This window comes from Globicephala melas, chromosome 7 (assembly GCF_963455315.2).
Source record: "Globicephala melas chromosome 7, mGloMel1.2, whole genome shotgun sequence".
Classification (NCBI taxonomy): Eukaryota; Metazoa; Chordata; class Mammalia; order Artiodactyla; family Delphinidae; genus Globicephala; species Globicephala melas.
Window position 1 is genome coordinate 88,304,851 of NC_083320.1, and position 20,380 is coordinate 88,325,230.

Here is a 20,380-nt window from a genome sequence, read left to right on the forward strand (position 1 = left end):
CACACACACACACACACACACACACAAAATTCATTTTGTGGAAGGGTTCTCCAAATGGCAATGGACTCAAAATTGAAGAAAAAAATTTATCTCAGCACTTCTCAATAAAGGTAATCACTGAAGCACCTATCTATTATATGGGCACCTAAATTTATCCTAATTTAGGTGCCCATATAATAGATTATTTCAGAAGAAATCCTTTCTCTGCCTAACTACCTAACCTAGGATATTTTAACAGTATTTTTTTTTATATTTGCCAGAAAAGTGTATTTTTTAAAAGTACAATAAGCATGTACCAAAAAACCATGTTACTTTTATTTTGCTTACATGTAAACAGTTCAGGTTAATATAAAAGCATTTTATCTTCTCAGAATTTTTTTAAAAAGTAGACTTAGGAGGATTTTGGCAAATCCCTACCTTTTCTTTTTTGGGGTTTAAACTCTTTTCCAATTGATTATGATACAAAATATTTGGGTATATAGATTTTTGCTAGGATTTCCTCTTGCACTGTCAAAGTTTCAACATACTGATGCACATAATTATCTTGTCTTTGGAGAATTTCAAGCATGCTCTTTTTCATTTGTTGTAGTCAGAAGCCATGCATGTGAAGTGGATCCATACGGAATGCCAGGGGGATGTTCACACATCTGTCTGCTCAGCAGCAGTTACAAAGCACGGACCTGTCGCTGCAGGACTGGCTTCAACTTGGGAAGTGATGGCAGGTCATGCAAAAGTACGTTATTGAAAATCAAACATTTGCCAGCAGCTAATGCTTCAGAATAGGGTTCTTAGTATTAATTAGGAGCATCAGCATCAGTAATAACGTGAGACATCATCAGGCCAAATTTGCCTGTGAATGTGTACAAGCCATTTTTCTCAAAATCAGTATTTAGTTGTTTTTTTTTTTTTCTCTTTTGTATGTGTGTGATAATGTGAATGAGAAACCTAATTGGGCTGTAGAGTCACCAAATTTATGGATCTTTGGGAACCGTACTTTAGGGAAGATTTTTAGGAAGATCCTTTCCTTAATTCCCTAAAGAATGTTCATGATCTAATGAGCCTGAATCATCGGTTAACCAGATTTTCTCTTTTTTGAACCAAGATTCTGCCTCTAGTAATAGGTGTGTTTAGTCCAACAAAAATCCACATTAAGTAATATTTCACTTTATCCAGCATTGGGGATGAAATTCATTTCATTATTTCACTTTCCAAGTAACTGGAGCTATACTAATTAAATATCAATCTCTTTAACAATTTTTTTAAAAAGTTATCTAGTAGTTGGACATATCTTTGTTTTATTTTTTGAAATATGCTAGAATAACTTAATTATTCTTTATTTAAATAAGCTAATAAATATTTTTCACACATTACTCTTGTTAAGTTTAAATTTTTACACAAAAATTAATTAAGTTCTTTACTTAGGGTCCGCATAATCAGATGTAGTTTTAATAACCCTCATAGAAATTGTGTCCATGTGGAGACTGTTGGTTTTTAGATGTCCCACAAATACCATAATTTTTAAGATTATGATGACTGCTTTTTTTTTTTTTTTTTTTTTGCGGTACGCGGGCCTCTCCCTGCTGTGGCCTCTCCCGTTGCGGAGCACAGGCTCCGGACGCGCAGGCTCAGCGGCCGTGGCTCACGGGCCCAGCCGCTCCGCGGCATGTGGGATCTTCCCGGACCGGGGCACGAACCCGTGTCCCCTGCATCGGCAGGCGGACTTTCAACCACTGCGCCACCAGGGAAGCCCCTGATGACTGCTTTTTACAGTGTATATTTTGTCTTGATTTATTTTTGTCTGTGCTCCCTCTCTGACCACTGCCCTGCCATCTCTTTTGCTTTCTTATCGTATGCTTGCTGAGGACTATGAAATGAGATCTCTAAATTTGTTATAATTTTAAGTCTAAGTGGTTAGAATTCATAGTGCAAATATTTTTAAATTGAGAACCCAAGAGACTTAACTGTGATAAAATGCATGCCTTTTAGTACTTTTTTTTATGTCCAGCTTTGTATCAAATGCTAGGAATGTAGAGACACCAGCTCTCATGTTCAAGAAATCCTCTGGATAATTGAAGGTTTTATGTCAGAAGCCTCAAGATAGGGGTAGTTTTGTGTGCGTGTGTGTGTGTGTGTGTGTGTACCCAGCCTTTAAACTGCTCTGGTTACCACTTGGGAAGTGATGGCATGTCATGCAGAAATACAGTCATGCACATTTATGCATACATATATACATGTGTGTGTATATATGTATATGTACATTTATATATGTGTACACACACACACATATATAACACATATACACACACACACATATACACAGACACGTTTGGTGGAGAAACATAAGATCAGAGTTGCATAAGCTTCAATCATGCCTAATGTAGTGATCAATCAGGGTACATTTACATTTAAATTAACAGAAACAATTCTAGCTATTTTAAGCAGAAAGGATCAAACACAAATAGGTACTTACAAAATCATTAAGAAGCCTGAAGCAGCAGCTTCTAGACTGGGTCTTGGGAACTTTCCTCAAAACCACCACAAACTAGCCTGGCTTAAGCTGGAACACCTACGGTAATCAGAAGTTAGGGCATCGGGAAGCCACAAATGGCAAACATGGTGTTTCAGAAACACACCATCTTAGCTGAGATCTAGGGATTAGGAAGTTTGCACCAAAACTATTAGCTCCAGAAATAATATGTCATACTGGAAAATAAAACAACAAAAAAAACACAGCACAACAAAAAGATACCCTCTTCCTTGTCTCTTGATATACAGAAAGGAAAAAGACTGATGTGGAAAAATTCAGTTTCTCCATCAGATAAATACCAGCAGAAGCAACAAAAGTGGTCTCATTTCTATATTCCAAACTCAAGCTAGTACATCTGACTTTAAGTACTTAAATCAAAACTAGAGCCTAGAGCCATGGCTATATCGGTGTCTGTGAAATGTAGTTTTTAGTTTTCAATTGTCTATGGTATAGGAAAACACATTAGAAGAAACTTCAGGTAGTGAATGATTGAAAAAAGTGACTGAATAAAACAATGGGAAAAATAGTTACCATTCTTATTTAAAATATACATACACATGCACACGTGCACATACACATATACACACATACATTAAACCAATGAAGTATTGTGCCAGGTTTACCAATTAAAGCATCAATTAAAAATACAAGCAAAAATAAATGTTAGCAAGAAGAGATATGGTGAAACCAGCATTCTTATGCCTTGCTAATAGAACTGGAAATTGATACCACTATTAGACATTTGATAATAACATACAAAAGAGATAAAACTGATAACATCCTTTAACAAGTTATCCTACTTTTGACTAAAGAAATCCATTGTAAATGTATGTATAATAACAAAAACCCAGAAGCAATCTAAATATCCTACAGTACATAAGTAGCTGACCATATTATGTTGCCTCTCTAGCAGGGAACATGATGCTGCCATTGAAAAGAATGTTTTGAAGACCTTTTAATGACACAACAAAGTATTGTTAAATTTTTAAAGTTAAGTAGTAAAATGCATATATAAGATCCCAATTTTTTAAAAAACAAAAGTATCTATGCATATGATGTTGGTAGGGAATACTCAGGAATGTTAATTTTCAAATGAATCTACTTTTAAATAATGTAAGATAGGGGCTTCCATGGTGGCACAGTGGTTGAGAGTCCGCCTGCCGATGCAGGGCACACGGGTTCGTGCCCCGGTCTGGGAAGATCCCACATGCCGCGGAGCGGCTAGGCAAGTGAGCCATGGCCGCTAAGCCTGCGCAACCGGAGCCTGTGCTCCGCAACAGGAGAGGCCACAACAGTGAGAGGCCTGCGTACCGCAAATAAATAAATAAATAAATAAATAAATAATGTAAGGTAGTATCTTTAAAGAAAATAACAAGTAGGTAGACACTGAGAGGTTGTGAGGGTAATGAGAAAGAGGGATGTTAATATTCTTTACCCAGTAATTCCACTTCTGGAAATGTATACTAAGAGATATGGGAAAAAGCATATCTCAGTGTTATAATAATGGAAAGATAAAATCAACTGAGGAATGATTTGGCAAATATCATATATTGATCATACTGAAGGAATGTAAGACAAAAATAATGGATCAGGGACTTCCCTGATGGCATAGTGGTTAAGAATCTGCCTGCCAACGCAGGGGACACGGGTTTGAGCCCTGGTCTGGGAAGATCCCACATGCGATGGAGCAACTAAGCCCATGTGCCACAACTGTGGAGTCTGCGCTCTACAGCCCGCGAGCCACAACTACTGAGCCCACGTGCCACAACTACTGAAGCCTGCATGCCTAGAGCCTGTGCTCTGAAACAAGAGAAGCCACCACAGTGAGAAGCCCGCCCACCACAACGAAGAGTAGCCCCTGCTCACAGCAGCTAGAGAAAGCCCATGCACAGCAACGAAGACCCAACACAGCCAAAAAAAAAAAAAAAAAGAAAGAAAGAAAGAAAGAAAAGGATCAGCACAGAATATAATCTTAATGCTAAGGTTTAGTAATAAAAGAAGAATACAAAACATATTCTCTTCTATATTAGTGTGCATTAGAAAAATAACTACATAAATTAAATTTGAAATAGTCACACCAATGAAAATGAATGATACTGCAACAACCATAGATGAATATAAAGTATGTAATAAGAATAAAATTAATAGCACACATGCAATTCAAACACGCAAAATTAAACAGTCTACTGTTGGGAAATACAAACAACATATGTGGCAAAACTTCTAAAAAATGCATGGTAAACATAATAACCATATTATTGTATATAACCAGAGATACTGGATGTCTCTGGGATGGAAGGGGGGTGGGTTTGGGGCATGTATGTGCATTCTAATGTTCTGGAAATATTCTTAAGATCTCTGCTAGGTACATGAGATTTGTTTTATTTTTTATTCTTTAAATATTAACATTTTGTAAATATTTATATATATTTAATACTCATTAACACTAATTTTAAAAGAAAACAAGAAAGAAAATATATAAAATGATTATATAGTTTGCATTGAGGGTGTTGAGCTTATGAGTAATTACTTATTTTTTTTCCTCCAAATTTTATAATGTAATTATTTTAATTTACTAAGAATCTCACTATGGTATGGTTATCCAAATATAATAGTCATATGTATTCTCAGTTTTCTTAATAAAACCTAGTATGTTTTCCTTTCCATATGAAGTATTCCTTTCAAAATTATGTACACTAAACTGAGTATAACGTGCCCTAGCAATACGAGAGCCTTGCATGTAGTTTCATATAAAAGTCTGAAGGAGTTCATTCATTCTGTAGAAAAAGCTTCCTTGATTCTTGCATTTTAACCCAGGACACAGTTTTTTGTTTTGTTTAGTTTTTGATAAAGGCTGTGTTGTACATAAGAGTTACCAGCAGACAGCATCAGCCTCTAACGTTCTAATTAAGATATGAAGAAAGAAGTGACACTGTAACTGGCATTTTATTTCATTTCTTAAAAAAAAAATCACGTTTATACAAACTATAATATATTCACATGCAAGTTATGTGATACTGTGTGATTCTTTTTGTTTGCTTCTGACAGTCTGTAGATGCAAACTCTGAGTAGGGAGGGGGTGTGTTTTAAATATTCTGAAGTTTTTAGCACTGTCAAACATAATGAATGCTACAGTTAGTATCTACAGATACGTTAGATAGATTGTAATGAATTGTAAAATTAAATGTGCCAGATGTTTTAATAAATTTCCATTTTACAGTTATAAGTTATCCAAGGATCTGTCTTGTTTTTGCTATACAGTTACAGGCAAAAGAATAATTAACTAAATATAACCTATTCACAGAAGTAATTTCTGTTTTAACTAAAGTAACGCAATTAGCTGGCCTTCTTGCATCGAGATGCATTTGGCATATTTTAGGGTTTAATTTTTGGTACTGAATTTAAAAAAATGTTAATTGTGCCAGTTAATTAAACAGTGGCATTATGCAGAGTAATGAAGATTAGGCAGCATCGGTTGTTTATGTTTGTAATCTTTCTTTTGCAGGACCAAAGAATGAGTTGTTCCTCTTTTATGGGAAAGGACGCCCAGGAATTGTTAGAGGAATGGACTTGAATACCAAGATAGCTGATGAATACATGATCCCCATAGAAAATCTGGTAAACCCTCGTGCTTTAGATTTTCATGCAGAAACCAATTATATCTACTTTGCTGACACCACCAGTTTCCTAATTGGCCGGCAGAAGATAGATGGCACAGAGCGAGAAACCATCCTGAAAGATGGTAAGTGACAATGTGTATCAAACTGCCCAGAGACAAAATATTTATTTAAAAGGATAAATCCAATGTACGTCAAACTAACTTTAACCAGAACCCAAGTTACTGTTGATTTTAAAATATTTGTTAATTTCTATTTCTTGAGTAACATTATTTCAACATGTTTTCCAAATACTGACTTATTAAAACCTTCATTATAAAATTGAACTTGCAGTTGTCCACTACATTATAAGTATTACAGGAATTAAATTGAGCTATTAATCCACCTTCATGGAAAATGTAGACTTACAGTTATTTGTTTACAGTGTTGTATGGTAGAACATAAGATTTAACAGGACATTGGAGACTTTTGTAATACTTGGTTCTCACTGGAATATTGGTCGTGTCACTCAAAGTTCATTAAAAAGATCAGTGTTCCCATTGTCCTCACGATTCTTGCATATTGTTTTTGATGTTATATTACAATTGAGTTCTTTAGAGTCACCCTTGAAATAATATCTGCAGAGAAACTTTGTTTATACCTATTTTTATTTACAAATACATATATGTTATTATATATAATATGTAAACATATATGCATATACTTTATTAAGATCAGTGAGTTTCATAAATTACTTGGCTTAGAACAACAGATCAATAATGAAATAATATAACTTTGGTATAAGTAAAAAGCATCTTTAATAATCAAGCAAACTGAATCTTCGACTGGCTGCTAGTCACTTTTAGGCGAGTTACTAATGATTCTGGACCTCAGTTTCCTCATATATACAGTTTGCTTCTCAAATATTTAAAAAATCCTTGATTTAGGGACATTAATTGTATGCTTATTATATGAAGGACACTGTGCTAGCTATCATAGGAGATTAAAAAAAATGTTAGGAAATGGCTACTGCCTTCAAGGAGTTTATAATCTACCTTTGGAGATAATATAAACTCCCCCAAAATATTGGGTTGGCTAAAAAGTTCATTTGGTTAGTGAATACGTTGTTCAATAAAGGTCTTGGTGAAAATGAAAAATGTGTGTTTTATTTTTACTTAAAACCAAATGAACTTTTTGGCCAACTCAATATAAAGGCTCTGCAGCATTTAATTTAATAAGTTCAAAGCTGGCCCAGAGAAATACATGATTAATGGAGAATGTCTGTGTAATAAGAATGCACAGGAAGGCAGAGGTGTCTTTATCTGGGGATTCTCAGAGAACTGTTTTGTGAAGGAGGTAGTATTTGGGCTAGATCTTAAAGAAAGAATGTTAAAGGGGAGGGGAGTATATTTCAGCACCAGGAATCCCATGAGAAAAAAACAAAACACCAAAAAGCACATGCTCCAGAAAGAGGATGAGAGGAACATTAAGTGGGTCACTACTGCAGGTTTAGTTTACAGGTAATCATGACAGAGGAGCTGTGGATCCCAAAAGGTAGTGAAATTCAAGGCCTTAAATGTGAGGTGAAGGGGCTTGGATAAAATCCTGAAGGGGTAAGAGGAGATGCTTTTGAGCCAAAGAATAATGTGAATAAAAAGATATTTTAGGGGCTTCCCTGGTGGCACAGTGGTTGAGAGTCCGCCTGCCGATGCAGGGGACGCGGGTTCGTGCCCCGGTCCGGGAAGATCCCACATGCCACGGAGCGGCTGGGCCCATGAGCCATGGCCGCTGAGCCTGTGTGTCCGGAGCCTGTACTCCGCAACGGGAGAGGCCACAACAGTGAGAGGCCCGCGTACTGCAAAAAAAAAAAAAAAAGATATTTTAGGAGAATCAATATGGTGGTGGAGTACAGAGTGAATCAGAGGGAGGAAGTAGAGAAAATAAAAGTAGAGAAACGGACTAAAATTATTTACAGCATGAGTAGTAATGCATGATGGTCTCTCCTGTCTTTTAGAGGGATTGGGGACAGCATGAGAAGATTATTCATTCAACTCAGGTTCACTTTAAATCAAACTTTAATGATAAAAATACACCTTCCACAAGCGACAAATGAAGTGCTAAAATGAAAAATATCCCTGTTTTTGTCTTTTTTTATAGTTTACTGATTAAGGCAATATAAATCCACCATGACTTAGCCACCTAAGGAGTGTCTAATTAGAGTCAAGAGTTTTACTTTAAATTGCATGAGGCAGAGGCTGTCTGCCTACTTTTCTCTGTAATCCAATAACGAATAATAGGAACTTGACAATTTTAGAAGGACAACAAACTTGCATATTTTAAGTAGATGCATTTGGATTGCTCTAATTTTGACCTAGACTGACATGTGATATACAGGATCCTTGGGCTCTTTTCAAAAAGTGTCAGTTCCTGTGCTGTGACTGAATGTTCCAGCTAATAATCCTAACTTTGATAACCATATCTAGTCAGTGACATTGGAGTTCTTTGCATTTTACCACAGCAACAGAGGTCAATTCTAATGGCCACTTGACTGCCAGGCACATCTGTACAGTGTTGCTTTGGCAGTAGGAAGGTTCTGAAAACCTGTCGATTTTTACACCTGAAATATATTTAACATTTTGATTATCCTATACAAGGGACAGCTTAATGTCTTTTTATTAGTTTATCTTGCTTCTTACCAGTAAGGAGAATAATAATACCCATTATGCTGTGAGATTAACATGTCAAAACAGAACTTATATTTGGCAAATGACAATTCGGGATTCTTGGGATCAGAAAAATTAAGTTCTATGTATATTCACTCATTTAACTAGTCTACCAACTAACCTGAAGACTGAGAGGTAATGCTTGGTTTGACAAATGATTTTGTAAGCTTAGTAGAAATTCTGAATCTTAGATAAATGTGTAAAGTTTGAAGTAGAAGGCTTAACGATTTTGCTGTTTTTACATAAAACATAAATATCTTGAACATATTCTTTACAAGCTCAGATCCTTTTTAATGTAGAACAAAACAGCATTTAAAAAAAAGACCCATCTCTGTTCATTCTTTTTGTTTTCTCTCTTAGAGTTTTATTGCAAACTTCCTAAATGTGATATATCTCATAATCTTTGTGTAATATTGTGGGCTAAAATGGTACATAAATAAATAAGAAAGGAAAATTGCCCATTTGAAGTACTTACATATATCTCAATAATTATGGAAAATATCTATGAAATGAAGACATATTAGTGATTTAATAAAAATAGACTTTTATAAGGACAAAATATTTACCAGTCTTTATTGTATTTTACTCTTCAGAATTTTTTGACAAAATTTCTGGTAAAATTTATACTCTTGATTTCTTTTAATTAATTACTTGATTTATTTATTTGTCCAGTCAATAAATATTCATTGAATGCCTTCCCTGAGCCAGGTGCTGTTTTAGGTGATGGGAGTGCTGCAGTAAATAGGACAAAGCTTCATATTTAGTTTACATCCAAATAGTGAAAAATAGATAATAAACAAATAAACACACAAATGAACAAGATCATGATAAGTGCTCTAAAGAAATAAACGAAGGTGCCAACAGCAAGCGAAAAATAGACTAAGTGGTTAGTCATTCTGTTACCAAATTAGGTCTTATGATCCCCTACTTGAACCCTAGCCTGGCCAAGCCCCTGCCTCAGGGGGAAGGAAGGTTCTTTTCTGTTTGGGTTTGCAGAGCCAAAAATGAAACCAAAGTTGAGATTGAAGCAGCACAATCATTATTCAATGGCCGGAGAATGGAGAAGTGGGATCTTAATCACAAATCAACTTCTTGCCCAGGGGACTGACAATTAAGGCAAGATTTTAAGGGCAAGGCTAATGAGGGGGAAGTGTATGCATTAGTCTTCTGGGAATAGGCGGGTTCTTCCTGGAACTGGGGTGTCACCTCTTTTCTGTCCTTGTATGGTCCTCTGGCATCTGGGTTGGAAGCAGGTTGAAGCATCATGGGCAGACAGACAGGGGTCTTACTATTACAATAAGATGGTAATGAGGTGCAGGGCGATACTTGTCCCACTTTTGAAGTTGAACCAGCTTGCACCAGTTTTCTTATAGGGAGACTCTTGTTCCTGTGCTGTGAACACAGCTAGAGGATATGATTAGCTGTGGTTTTCTGCAAATTTACCTGGAGGGAGTGCCAGGAGTATGATTCTGGGGCAATAGCCTTGGTAACAATTCTTGCAGATATAATTGTTATGCTCTCTAAGAGGACAAGATAGATGTTCTTTATAAGATTGTATTCATGTTTAGATTCTTGAATGTCTTGTCCAAGATTCATTTTTCATGGCAGAATGAATTATAATTTCCAGCAGAAGGGAAAAAATACAAAAATGAAAACTTAGTATTCAATTTATTATTGTATATATTCTATTAGTGCAGTACTTGGTTTTAAGCTGTATAAATTAATTATACTGAGATACATATATCCAAATAGAAGGTATGTTAAAATATCTTTCACATTATTTCATATCTTTAAAGTATTAAAAAAAAACACTCAAAGCATTTTTCCTGAGTTTGAAAGTTATTAATGCCTGCAGCTGTAACAGAAAAACTGTAGTTTCAATAGATCTCATCATTAAACTGCAGACTTGAGGTCACCAAATTTGTGGTAATTTGTAACAGTAGCCAGAGGAATTAATGCAAAGCATGTGCTCTGAACCGCTTTGCTATATTGACCTTATGTATTTCTTTTTTTTTTTTTAATTATTTATTTATTTTTGGCTGCATTGGGTCTTCATTGCTGCCTGTGGGCTTTTCTCTAGTTACAGCAAGCGGGGACTACTCTGCATTGCGGTGTGCAGGCTTCTCATTGTGGTGGCTTCGCTTGTTGCAGTGCATGGGCTTCAGTAGTTATGGCACACAGGCTCAGTAGCTGTGGCTCGCGGGCTCTAGAGTGCAGACTCAGTAGTTCTGGCGCACAGGCTTAGTTGCTCCGCGGCATGTGGGATCTTCCTGGACCAGGGCTCAAACCTGTGTCCCCTGCACAGGCAGGCGGATTCTTAACAACTGCACCACCAGGGAACCCCTGACCTTATATACTTCTTAAGATGGGTTCTACCTGATTGAGATCTGCAGTAAGTACACATTTCCACACCTTGGAGTCTTCCTTTAACTGAAGATACTTACAGGATCCATGAAGTTAGAGAACAATGAATAACTTTGGGCAGCATGGAAGAGAGGCTCTCTGTTTCGATATGAATAGAACTGTAGCCAGGAGTTAGGGAGGCAGTCTCTGACAAACATATCTTCCAAATGACATGTTTAGAGGTTATCTGTTGACATATTGTCAAAGTATCAAAGGGTAGTGCCATATTTATGTGATTGCCTGTCCAGCATGTGAAGAGTCAAACCCTATTCTTCAGCTCAGTTCTATCCAATTTTGTGCTGAAATGTATGGTATTATACCTGGGCCATGAATTATTATTTGATAATTCATCATTGTAATACCACTACCACCACCACATACACGCACATAGACAAACACCGACTTAAGACACACTTCAGAACTCCAGAAATATTCCCAGACCTCTATTTTAACCAGGACTAGTGTGGCCACTCAAAACAGGTTATAGGGTGCAATCTGTTCCCAGATGACACCTACCTGAGAGTGAGACTATAATTTTCTATATCTAGAGATCACCATTTGTTCTTGGATTTCAATGAACTTCACCATTCTATAATTCTCTAGGAATTTCTAGTGTCTCATAAAGATCGAGTGTTACAGTTGATGAAACAAACCTGTTGAGATGTCATTAATAAATTATGTTAGAAAGTTCCCATGAACGTTAAATAGTCATTATGCCTTGCAAAACATTTTAAAATTAAGAACAAGCCTTTACTCTCTGCCGTTAGATTGCAGGTGAATATCAATCTCATTTTTTCTGACTTTAATTCTGACTTTTTCATAAAGAAAAATTCTGAGAGATGTAGCCTCTGACCAACCATTAAAGGAAATAATGAATACATTTGTCAGTAATGAGACATTTCTTAATTAAAACTGTTAGGAAGAGATTTGCAAGCATTTGCAACTTTTGAGAATCTAATGGCTATTGTTGTCCTGCTGAGTAGCAAGGTTATAGCCTATTTGTACATAACTGACTCTTGTTGACTATCAATAAGATGTTTTCCCAGAATCCGCAGGAGATTTGAGTCCTGAAAACATTGGTTCAATTTCATGTTTAGTTTATATATATTTCTCATAATTTCTGATATTTCTCAGGAAGTATATGAGATATTGGAAAAAAACTTTAAGCCAATATATGTGTTTTTGTCAGAAAAGTTGACATGGATATGAAGAAACTGAAATCTAGGTTCTAAAATATATTAAATCATAAAAAATGGAATTGGCCATGTTGCTAATAGGTTATAGTAAACATGGAAGAAAAGATATCTTTCCCTTTATTTGTTTCCACCCAACAAAGTCATATATATACATGCACAAGCACGGATAAATACAGCATACTACACACACACACACACAAACACACACACACACACACACATACACACACACACACAGAGTTCAGAATAGCCCTAGAAGTTTCTATAAAGAAGTCTATTATCTTGTAAATGTTTAATTACTGGTAAGGTCAAAAGATAGAATGTGAAAATATTTGATAATCTCCAAAGTACCAATTGAAGTATTATTACAAATATGATTGTTACATCAATAAATATTCTGGTCAGTAAAATTTGGGGGCACTTTAAATAAATTTCCAGTTTTACCATGAATTAAAAAAATAGAAATACATTCAACCTAATTGCTTAATTATTCTCAGCATTATGTAATCTTTGTTACTTCAGAAATCACTTGGGAATCCTCTGTTAAACTAGTAGGACTAATACTCTAATCACTGACTGTAATTGTACTTTTGTTTAGGTTAATGCAAATTTCTGATGAAAAAGAAAAGTTTAATAAATTAGTCTTGGCAGACTTTACTGTGGGGGCTCTAAAATAGGAAATGCTAGCTCAAATTGTGGGGACAGTTAATATCCACAGTGCCAGCTGAGCAAGTTCCCTTGAAACTAGCCATTATGAGAGGATTTTAGGGGGTGATAATAGTCATTGTCTGTAGAACACGTATGTCAAATAATGTGACTCTGCCCTATCTAAAGTGAAGTTTTATTTATGCCTTTCATTGACTATTAAAATTTATTCAGTAGAGTGACTACCCTTACCCCATAGCAAAACTTGGTCAAATCCCAATCCTTTCTGCTAACAACGAGGCAGCAGCCAGACCTCTCGGTCATGTTAGGTCAGAAACACAGACTCAGTTTGGGAATGCCCACTCCACTATATATACATATGTCACAATTCTAAATTCAGTGTATCATCAAATCTTCCCTGCTCCCCACGTGTGTTGTCTTCTGGCTAGAAAAAAGGAAAGGAGGGCATATTTGGTTCATTCTTTTTCTGTCCTGCATTTATTTTCCTTGCCAACCCTCCCAGCTTGTTAGTTAGTTTCCAATGCCCACTCACCTCTCAACATTGGTAGGAAGAGGTGAGAGGGTAAGATTGGTTAGGAGTGATAAGGAGATAGCAAAGGTCCTATGTGAACTGGTTCCATTATAAACTGACCTCTCTCTGAGACTGCCAGATCTTTAAAATCACTCTTGGGGTGTGTATATGTGTGTGTCTGTCTGTGTGTGTGCATGTGCAAGCTATTTGGAGGTTTTCTGCTAGATCCCTCTAATTACATTTCCCTTGGCCAAAGTGCATGAAACTCTATGCCTGTGACTCTGCATCCTTGAATAACCAGTTCCTGTCCATCTTCTTATTGCTTGAGTCCCTGTAACCAGCCAGATTGCAAACATCCCTATGCCAACATATGCTCCTGTGTGGTCCACGTATAGTCCCAAAAATTATTTGTAAACCTTCTGCCCCAATAAACTCTGGGAGTGCAGATACAGTGCAAGTCAACCCCCACTAAGTATTCTGCTACCAGAGTCCACTTTAGCTTTTTCAGGTGTGAGACTTTCTCAGGTGTGAGTTTTGCACATTTGGAAAAACTAACAATTCAAAGATCTCTTAGAGGCCCCATAGAAATCTCCATCACTAGAGTTGAGGTAAAAAGTACCCTTCCATTCTCTCTTTTCTACCACCTTGGGGCACTGAAGTGTAGGGACTAGAGACTAACAGAACAGCAGCATCACTCTCCAAAGAAATCTCCTAAAACCCTCCCCTGTTTACATTATGTTCCCTTTACACCATTGATTTGGTTAAGGTGTCTAAGAGTTATGGAAACAATTGTGATCTAGTTCATTGTAAAATATAAGGACTTCTTTTTTTCTCACACTCACTTTGATTTTTTTTTTATCATTTTGTCTTCTAATCAAAACTTTAATTTTAACATCCCATTACAAATGTCATGGTGAGTTAACTATTGCTCCTGATTCTGCAAGAGTGATCAACCAAACTGCGGGATGTTCTAATAGTCATTAGGCAGTGGTCCAAATGACACCTGGAAAGGAGATGTAAGAAAAACAACAGTAAGACTATTTTGAAAATTCACTTAAAGATGGCAACAAATAGTATTTTCGCTCATCTCTATATTCCTAGTTTTTTAAATTATCTGATGTTACTATCACCTAGCTTCTTAGTTTTTCTTTTAAACTTTAAAATAGTGATTTTTGCGGGGCTTAGAATTGAGACTTTACAAATTAAGAAGTGTAAACAACATAAAAGCACATACAAAAAGCTCTCAAGAGGTTCATGATGGTGCCATCACTGGACATGAGGTGAAAGAGAATCTCTCATACTCTTTTCTTTCCTCCAGTTTTAATTATCCAATTGTAATAACTCAGATGTCACCTTTGCCTATATTCGTGATTGTAAGGAAAACCAGATGTGACATATTTTCTAAAATTTTGTGTTTCAGTGAACAGTATCATCCGACTTAATTTTCTGTACAAGTTCTTCAGAATGACAAAATATATGAAGGTTGTACCTACAAATTACAATTATTTCCAATCCCAGACTGACACTAGTTCTCAAGATGGATGAAAAGATTGCTTATTCACAATGCATCACAAGTCCTAAAATTGTTCCTATTAATCAGTCCCCATCGCTTACCTATTTTATCTTACGCCCCAAAGAAAATTATGTTACTTTTGGATACATGCCATGATTTGTGAATTGTGCAAGTTGGTTTATGGGGAGTGTGGTCTAGCCGTGGGAACCTATAGCACCTGGCCAGGAGTATATACATTCCCATACTTGCTCCATCACAGATTGATTTTATGACAACCTTTGCTAGATACAATTAAGTGCAAAAATCTGAGGTTAAATGTCAGTCATACTTGTTATTTGGTATCATGTTGATAAAAATGTTTAAGAAATTAATCTTCTTATTTCCTTTTTTTTTTTCCTAAACTAATGACTGAACTAACTGGTATTTTTGTTGTTGTTGTTCGATCCAAAAATGGCTGCAAAATTTACTCTAAACACTTGTATTTTTCTTCTGATAAACTCTAGCTGTGTTTATAATTGTATTTTTAAAAATAAGGTTTATTACAGCATAATTTATATATGGCAAAATTCACCTTTTTTAAGTGAACAATTCAATATCTCCAGTTGAATAACCACCACCACAGTCAAGTTGGAACGTTCCTATCACCCCAGAAAGTTCCCTTAGTTTCTAACAATCACTGATCTGATTTCTATTCTGATCTATTTTTCTACAGTTTTACTTTTTCTGAAATGTCAGAAAATTTTAATCCTAAAATGTATAGCCTTTGAGTTTGATTTGCTTTACTTAGATTTTTTTGAGATTCTTCCACGTTGTTGAGCCAGACATTCGTTTTTCACAATGGGTCGTATTATGCTACATGGATGTACCACAAAACTTTTATTCTTTTACCAGTTGATGTTCAAATGGGTTGTTTCAAGTTTGGTCAATTTTGAAGAAACCTATCATAAACACTTACATATAGTACATTATATGGACATGTGTTTTCATTTCTGAGAGTGGATTGCCTACTAGTATGGTAAGTGTATGCATAACTTTATAAGAAACTGTCAAACTCTTCAATCTGTTCAAAATGTTTTTCAAAGTGACTGGGTCATTTTGCTTTCCCCACATCAAGGTTTCAGTTGGTCTGCTTTTTCTCCAGCACATAGTATTATTGGTCTTTTTTTCATTTGAGCCATTCTGATAGGTGTATGTTGATAACTCAATGTTTAAATCTGAAGGTCTCCTTAAATATCAAGGTCATCTTAAGTCTGATTTTATTTACACTTTACTTCTTTGGTTGACCAGTTTATCTCAATGGGTTGTGTGTCTTTTGCTTTATGTATGACTCTTAATTTCAAATAATTTATGTAGGAAAACCTTAGAAACTTAAATAAGTAAAAGGTAGGCCAGGAGCATAGATACATTTCTTCTGTCAGTGTGTCAGTGTGAAGAGCTTGATCAATCTATTCAGTAATTTCACTGTGTTTGGATTTTGTTCTTATTATAGTTACCTTTAGTAAACCAAACCTTTCAGATACTTCAGTGATGGGCTGATTCTACCTCATGCTTAGTAAGTATCCTGGAGTGTGCCTGCTCATTCTTTAGCTTTCAGTAATCCCTGCATGGCGGCCTCACTGAGGGGTCTCTCTCCACACTCTTGCCCTTTCCTTAATTGTGACCTGTTAGTAAGTGGGAGGCTCATGGTGGTAGACAAGGGGTTCTCCATCCTCTTGTCTGGTCTTAGGTCTTATTTAGATTCTGTGGTTCTGGGCTTTGGAGATGGGTCTTTCCATGCATCTCTTCCCTTGTCAGCCAATGTCTGCCATGTGTCTGTGGGAGGTCTTGGGCAGGAGATAATCTTTTGCTCCATGCCCCAAGGTAGCAAACATCTGTTGTTGTTTTTTCTTTGTTGTTGTTGTTGTTTTTGGTATCAATTCAGAATTCTGGTCCAAGCATCTTTATTGTACCCACTCTAGGCGCAAACAGCTTTGCTTGTACTCTTCCCTCAGTGTCACCGTACCTCTGTTTTGGACCATTGACAGTAATTTCTTACCCTTCTCCAAGCATTATACTAGAGTTGCTTATTGTAAGTAGCAAACTTGTGGTGGGACCAGGGTTGTTTCTCTCAGGGTCACAAGGCTTTGGCTTCTACCCCTCCCTCAATGGCTGCTTATCTCTGCAACTCACCTTCCGTTTGGAGAAGGGAGGATTTCCTGCCCTTTTTTTAGTGGCAAATTAATTTATTTTCTGTACCTCCCTCACAGGCAGTGGATCTTTGTCTGGCTTCTGGGAGTGGGGTGGTCTCCTTCCCCTCCCCCAGTGATTTAAGGGATTTCTTTGTATGAGAGAAAAGTCTAGGGAATAGGTTGGGTTTTATGTCTGTGAAGCACACAGGGCTAGCTCTCAGTTCTCTTGCTATGCCTTCAATATTTCTCTTGTGAACTCAGTGAAAGAAATCCTTTGTGTCAGGGTTTCCCAAGAATTCTAAAGTATCACATTAATTCACACTTGGTTTTTAAAATTCTTTGCCATTTTAACTTTTTAAAAAGACTACGTTTATGGCAGTTGCCTCTTCCTCCTGTGCTCTGGCAAAGGTACAACAATTCATGTGACCCGTTTTTACTGGAAGAGGCCTGTCACTCTGGATTTCTTTTCATTGTGTTTCCTTGGGGTCCCAACTTTTATTTGGACTCAACAAAAGTTGTAATCTTGTAGATTATTGGTCTTTCTCTTATTGTTACATGTTTCAGTATTCTTTTGTGGGTTTGTGCATCCTAAGTGAAGCCTAATTCTTCATGTCTATAATTCATTAATACAAATGGGAATTTGAAGAATAAGATTGAAATATTTTTAAAAACTGCTTTTTCTTCCTTCACCTTAGCATTAGAATCAATTTTTAAAAGTAGCCGAGTTCTGCTTATGAATAAATGTAAATCCCTTGTGATGCTTTTAAACATCAGCAGTTTATACATAAAGACATTTCATTTGATGCAAAAATATTTAAGTGTTTTCTACTTTCAATAAGCTCATTTTGTATTACATTTTAACTAAAAATAAATAAATGAAGTAGTGATGTGAGTTTTCACTTTACAAAAAGAATAATTGGTTAATGCATTACATTATTAGAAGAAAAATCTGTTATTATTAAAGAGATGGTACAGGATGATATGATTAAGCTTATCTCAAAATATGATTCTTATTTATTGCTAAGATTTCTAGTCATATACCTATATAAAACATTATTTAATTACCAAAGATGCCAGATAGTAGGTGAAGTGTTCAGTACAAATGTAACTGTCATTCTGAAAGAGTTTTCATTCTATTTGAATGCATCTGTCAGATTACAAATGGGGCAAAGGACTAAATATAGGAATAAACAAACAGTTCACCCTGACTTTGTCCTCTATAGCCAAGAAAAAAAATCACTGAAAAATATTTTTTAGTAAATTGATACCAGCACTGTGAAATTGAAGAGTATATCATCAGTGATCAGAGATGATGGGAATTTCTTAGCTAGAGTGCAGATTTTACCACATTGACTAGACCATGACAAACCATAACCTAAAATATCCTAGGTGTAAACTTCAAATATAAGAATTGAAAAGTAGAACCTTATGGTCCTCATAAAAACTGAAAGAAATGAAAAAAAAAAGGTCTTAAGGTGATCTTTAGAGCAATTTAATAATTAAGCAAACTAAAAATAATAGGTCCAGATCAATCTACCCCCCCTGGCATTGACTATACCCCTCAAAAGCACACACAAAGAATGGATTGGGGTGTGTTTATTCTATTAACAGAAAATAATACTAGATAGCAGTTAGAGATGCATGAAGTAATGGCCCCAGGCCATACAACCAGCTGTGTGGAGAGATGGCCCTGACCACCAGGAGGGCTTCAGCACTCACACGATATCAGGCATCACAACCAGCCATGGCATCGGCCTGCCCCACCTACCAGTGCACTAACGACCCAAGGCAGGGCCTCACAGACAAACAGGCTTGGGCCAGCCCCCGCCATCAACATGCCCACAGTAGTCCGGACTTCCACAGCAGAAAGGCACATTCAGCTCACATAGGGGACACCCCAGGAGCATATAGTCTGGTGACCAGAGGAAAGTGTGCTGCTAGACCCCATAAGATATATCCTATATAAGGCCACCTCTCCAAGATTAGAAGATATAATGAACCTACTTAATACATAGAAATAAGCACAGAGAATTAAGCAACATGAGGAAAAAGAGGAATATGTTCCAAGTGAAGGAACAAGACAAAACATAAGAAAAAGAATTAAAACAGAGATAAGCAATCTACCCAATAAATAATTCAAGGTAATGAGTATAAACATGCTCACCAAATTAAGAAGAATGGATGAACAGAGTGAGAATTTCAACAGTTAGAAAATATAATAAAGAAATAATCTAAGCTGAAGAATACAGTAACTGAATTAAAAAAAATTCATTAGAAGGAATCAATTAGATGATACAGAAGAACAGATCAGCAATCTAGAAGACAGAATAGGGGAAATCACACAAGCCAAACAGAAAAAGAAAAAAAGAATAAAAAATGAAGATAGTTTAAGAAAACTGTAGGCAATATCAAGCATACCAAAATTCACATATAGGGGACCCAGAAGGAGAAGAGACAGAGAAACGGGCAGAAAACGTATCTGAAGAAATAGTAGCTGAAAATTTCCCTAACCTGGCAAAGGAACCAGACATCCAGGTCAATGAAGCACAAAGAGTCCAAAACAGAATCAAACCATGGAGGCTTACACCAAGATTCATTATAATTAAAATATCAAAAAATTAAAGATAAAGAGAGTCTTAAAAATAAGAGAAAAGCAACTAGTTACATATAGGAAACTCCCATAAGACCATCAAATTACTTTTTAGTAGAAACTTTGAAGGCAAGAAGGGAATGGCACAATATATTTAAAGTACTGAAAGGAAAAAAAACCTGCAACCAAGAATACCCAGCAAGGTTATCATTCAGAATTAAAGGAGAGATAAAGAATTTTATAGACAAGCAAAAGCTAAAAGAGTTTATCACCACTAAACCAGCCTTATGAGAAATGTTAAAGGGATTTCTCTAAGCAGAAAAGAAAAGGTCATATCTAGGAATAAGAAAATTATGAAAGAAAAAATCTCACTGGTAAAGACAGGAGAGTTAGTGGATCTATAATTTATAAAATTAGTAAGAAGGTTAAAAGACAAAAGTAGTAAAATCATGTATAACTACAATAAGTAGTTAAGTGATACACAAAA

General features: G+C 36.0%; 1 protein-coding gene across 1 annotated transcript in view; it reads left to right on the forward strand.

The window, feature by feature from the left end:
• The window catches only part of LRP1B (LDL receptor related protein 1B), a 1,792,829-nt gene that overhangs the window by 1,002,324 nt on the left and 770,125 nt on the right, over positions 1–20,380 (forward strand). The window contains exons 10-11 of the mRNA XM_030883038.2: positions 590–733; positions 6,033–6,269. Coding sequence (XP_030738898.2) covers positions 590–733; positions 6,033–6,269 — 381 coding nt within the window. The remainder of the gene's footprint in view (positions 1–589; positions 734–6,032; positions 6,270–20,380) is intronic.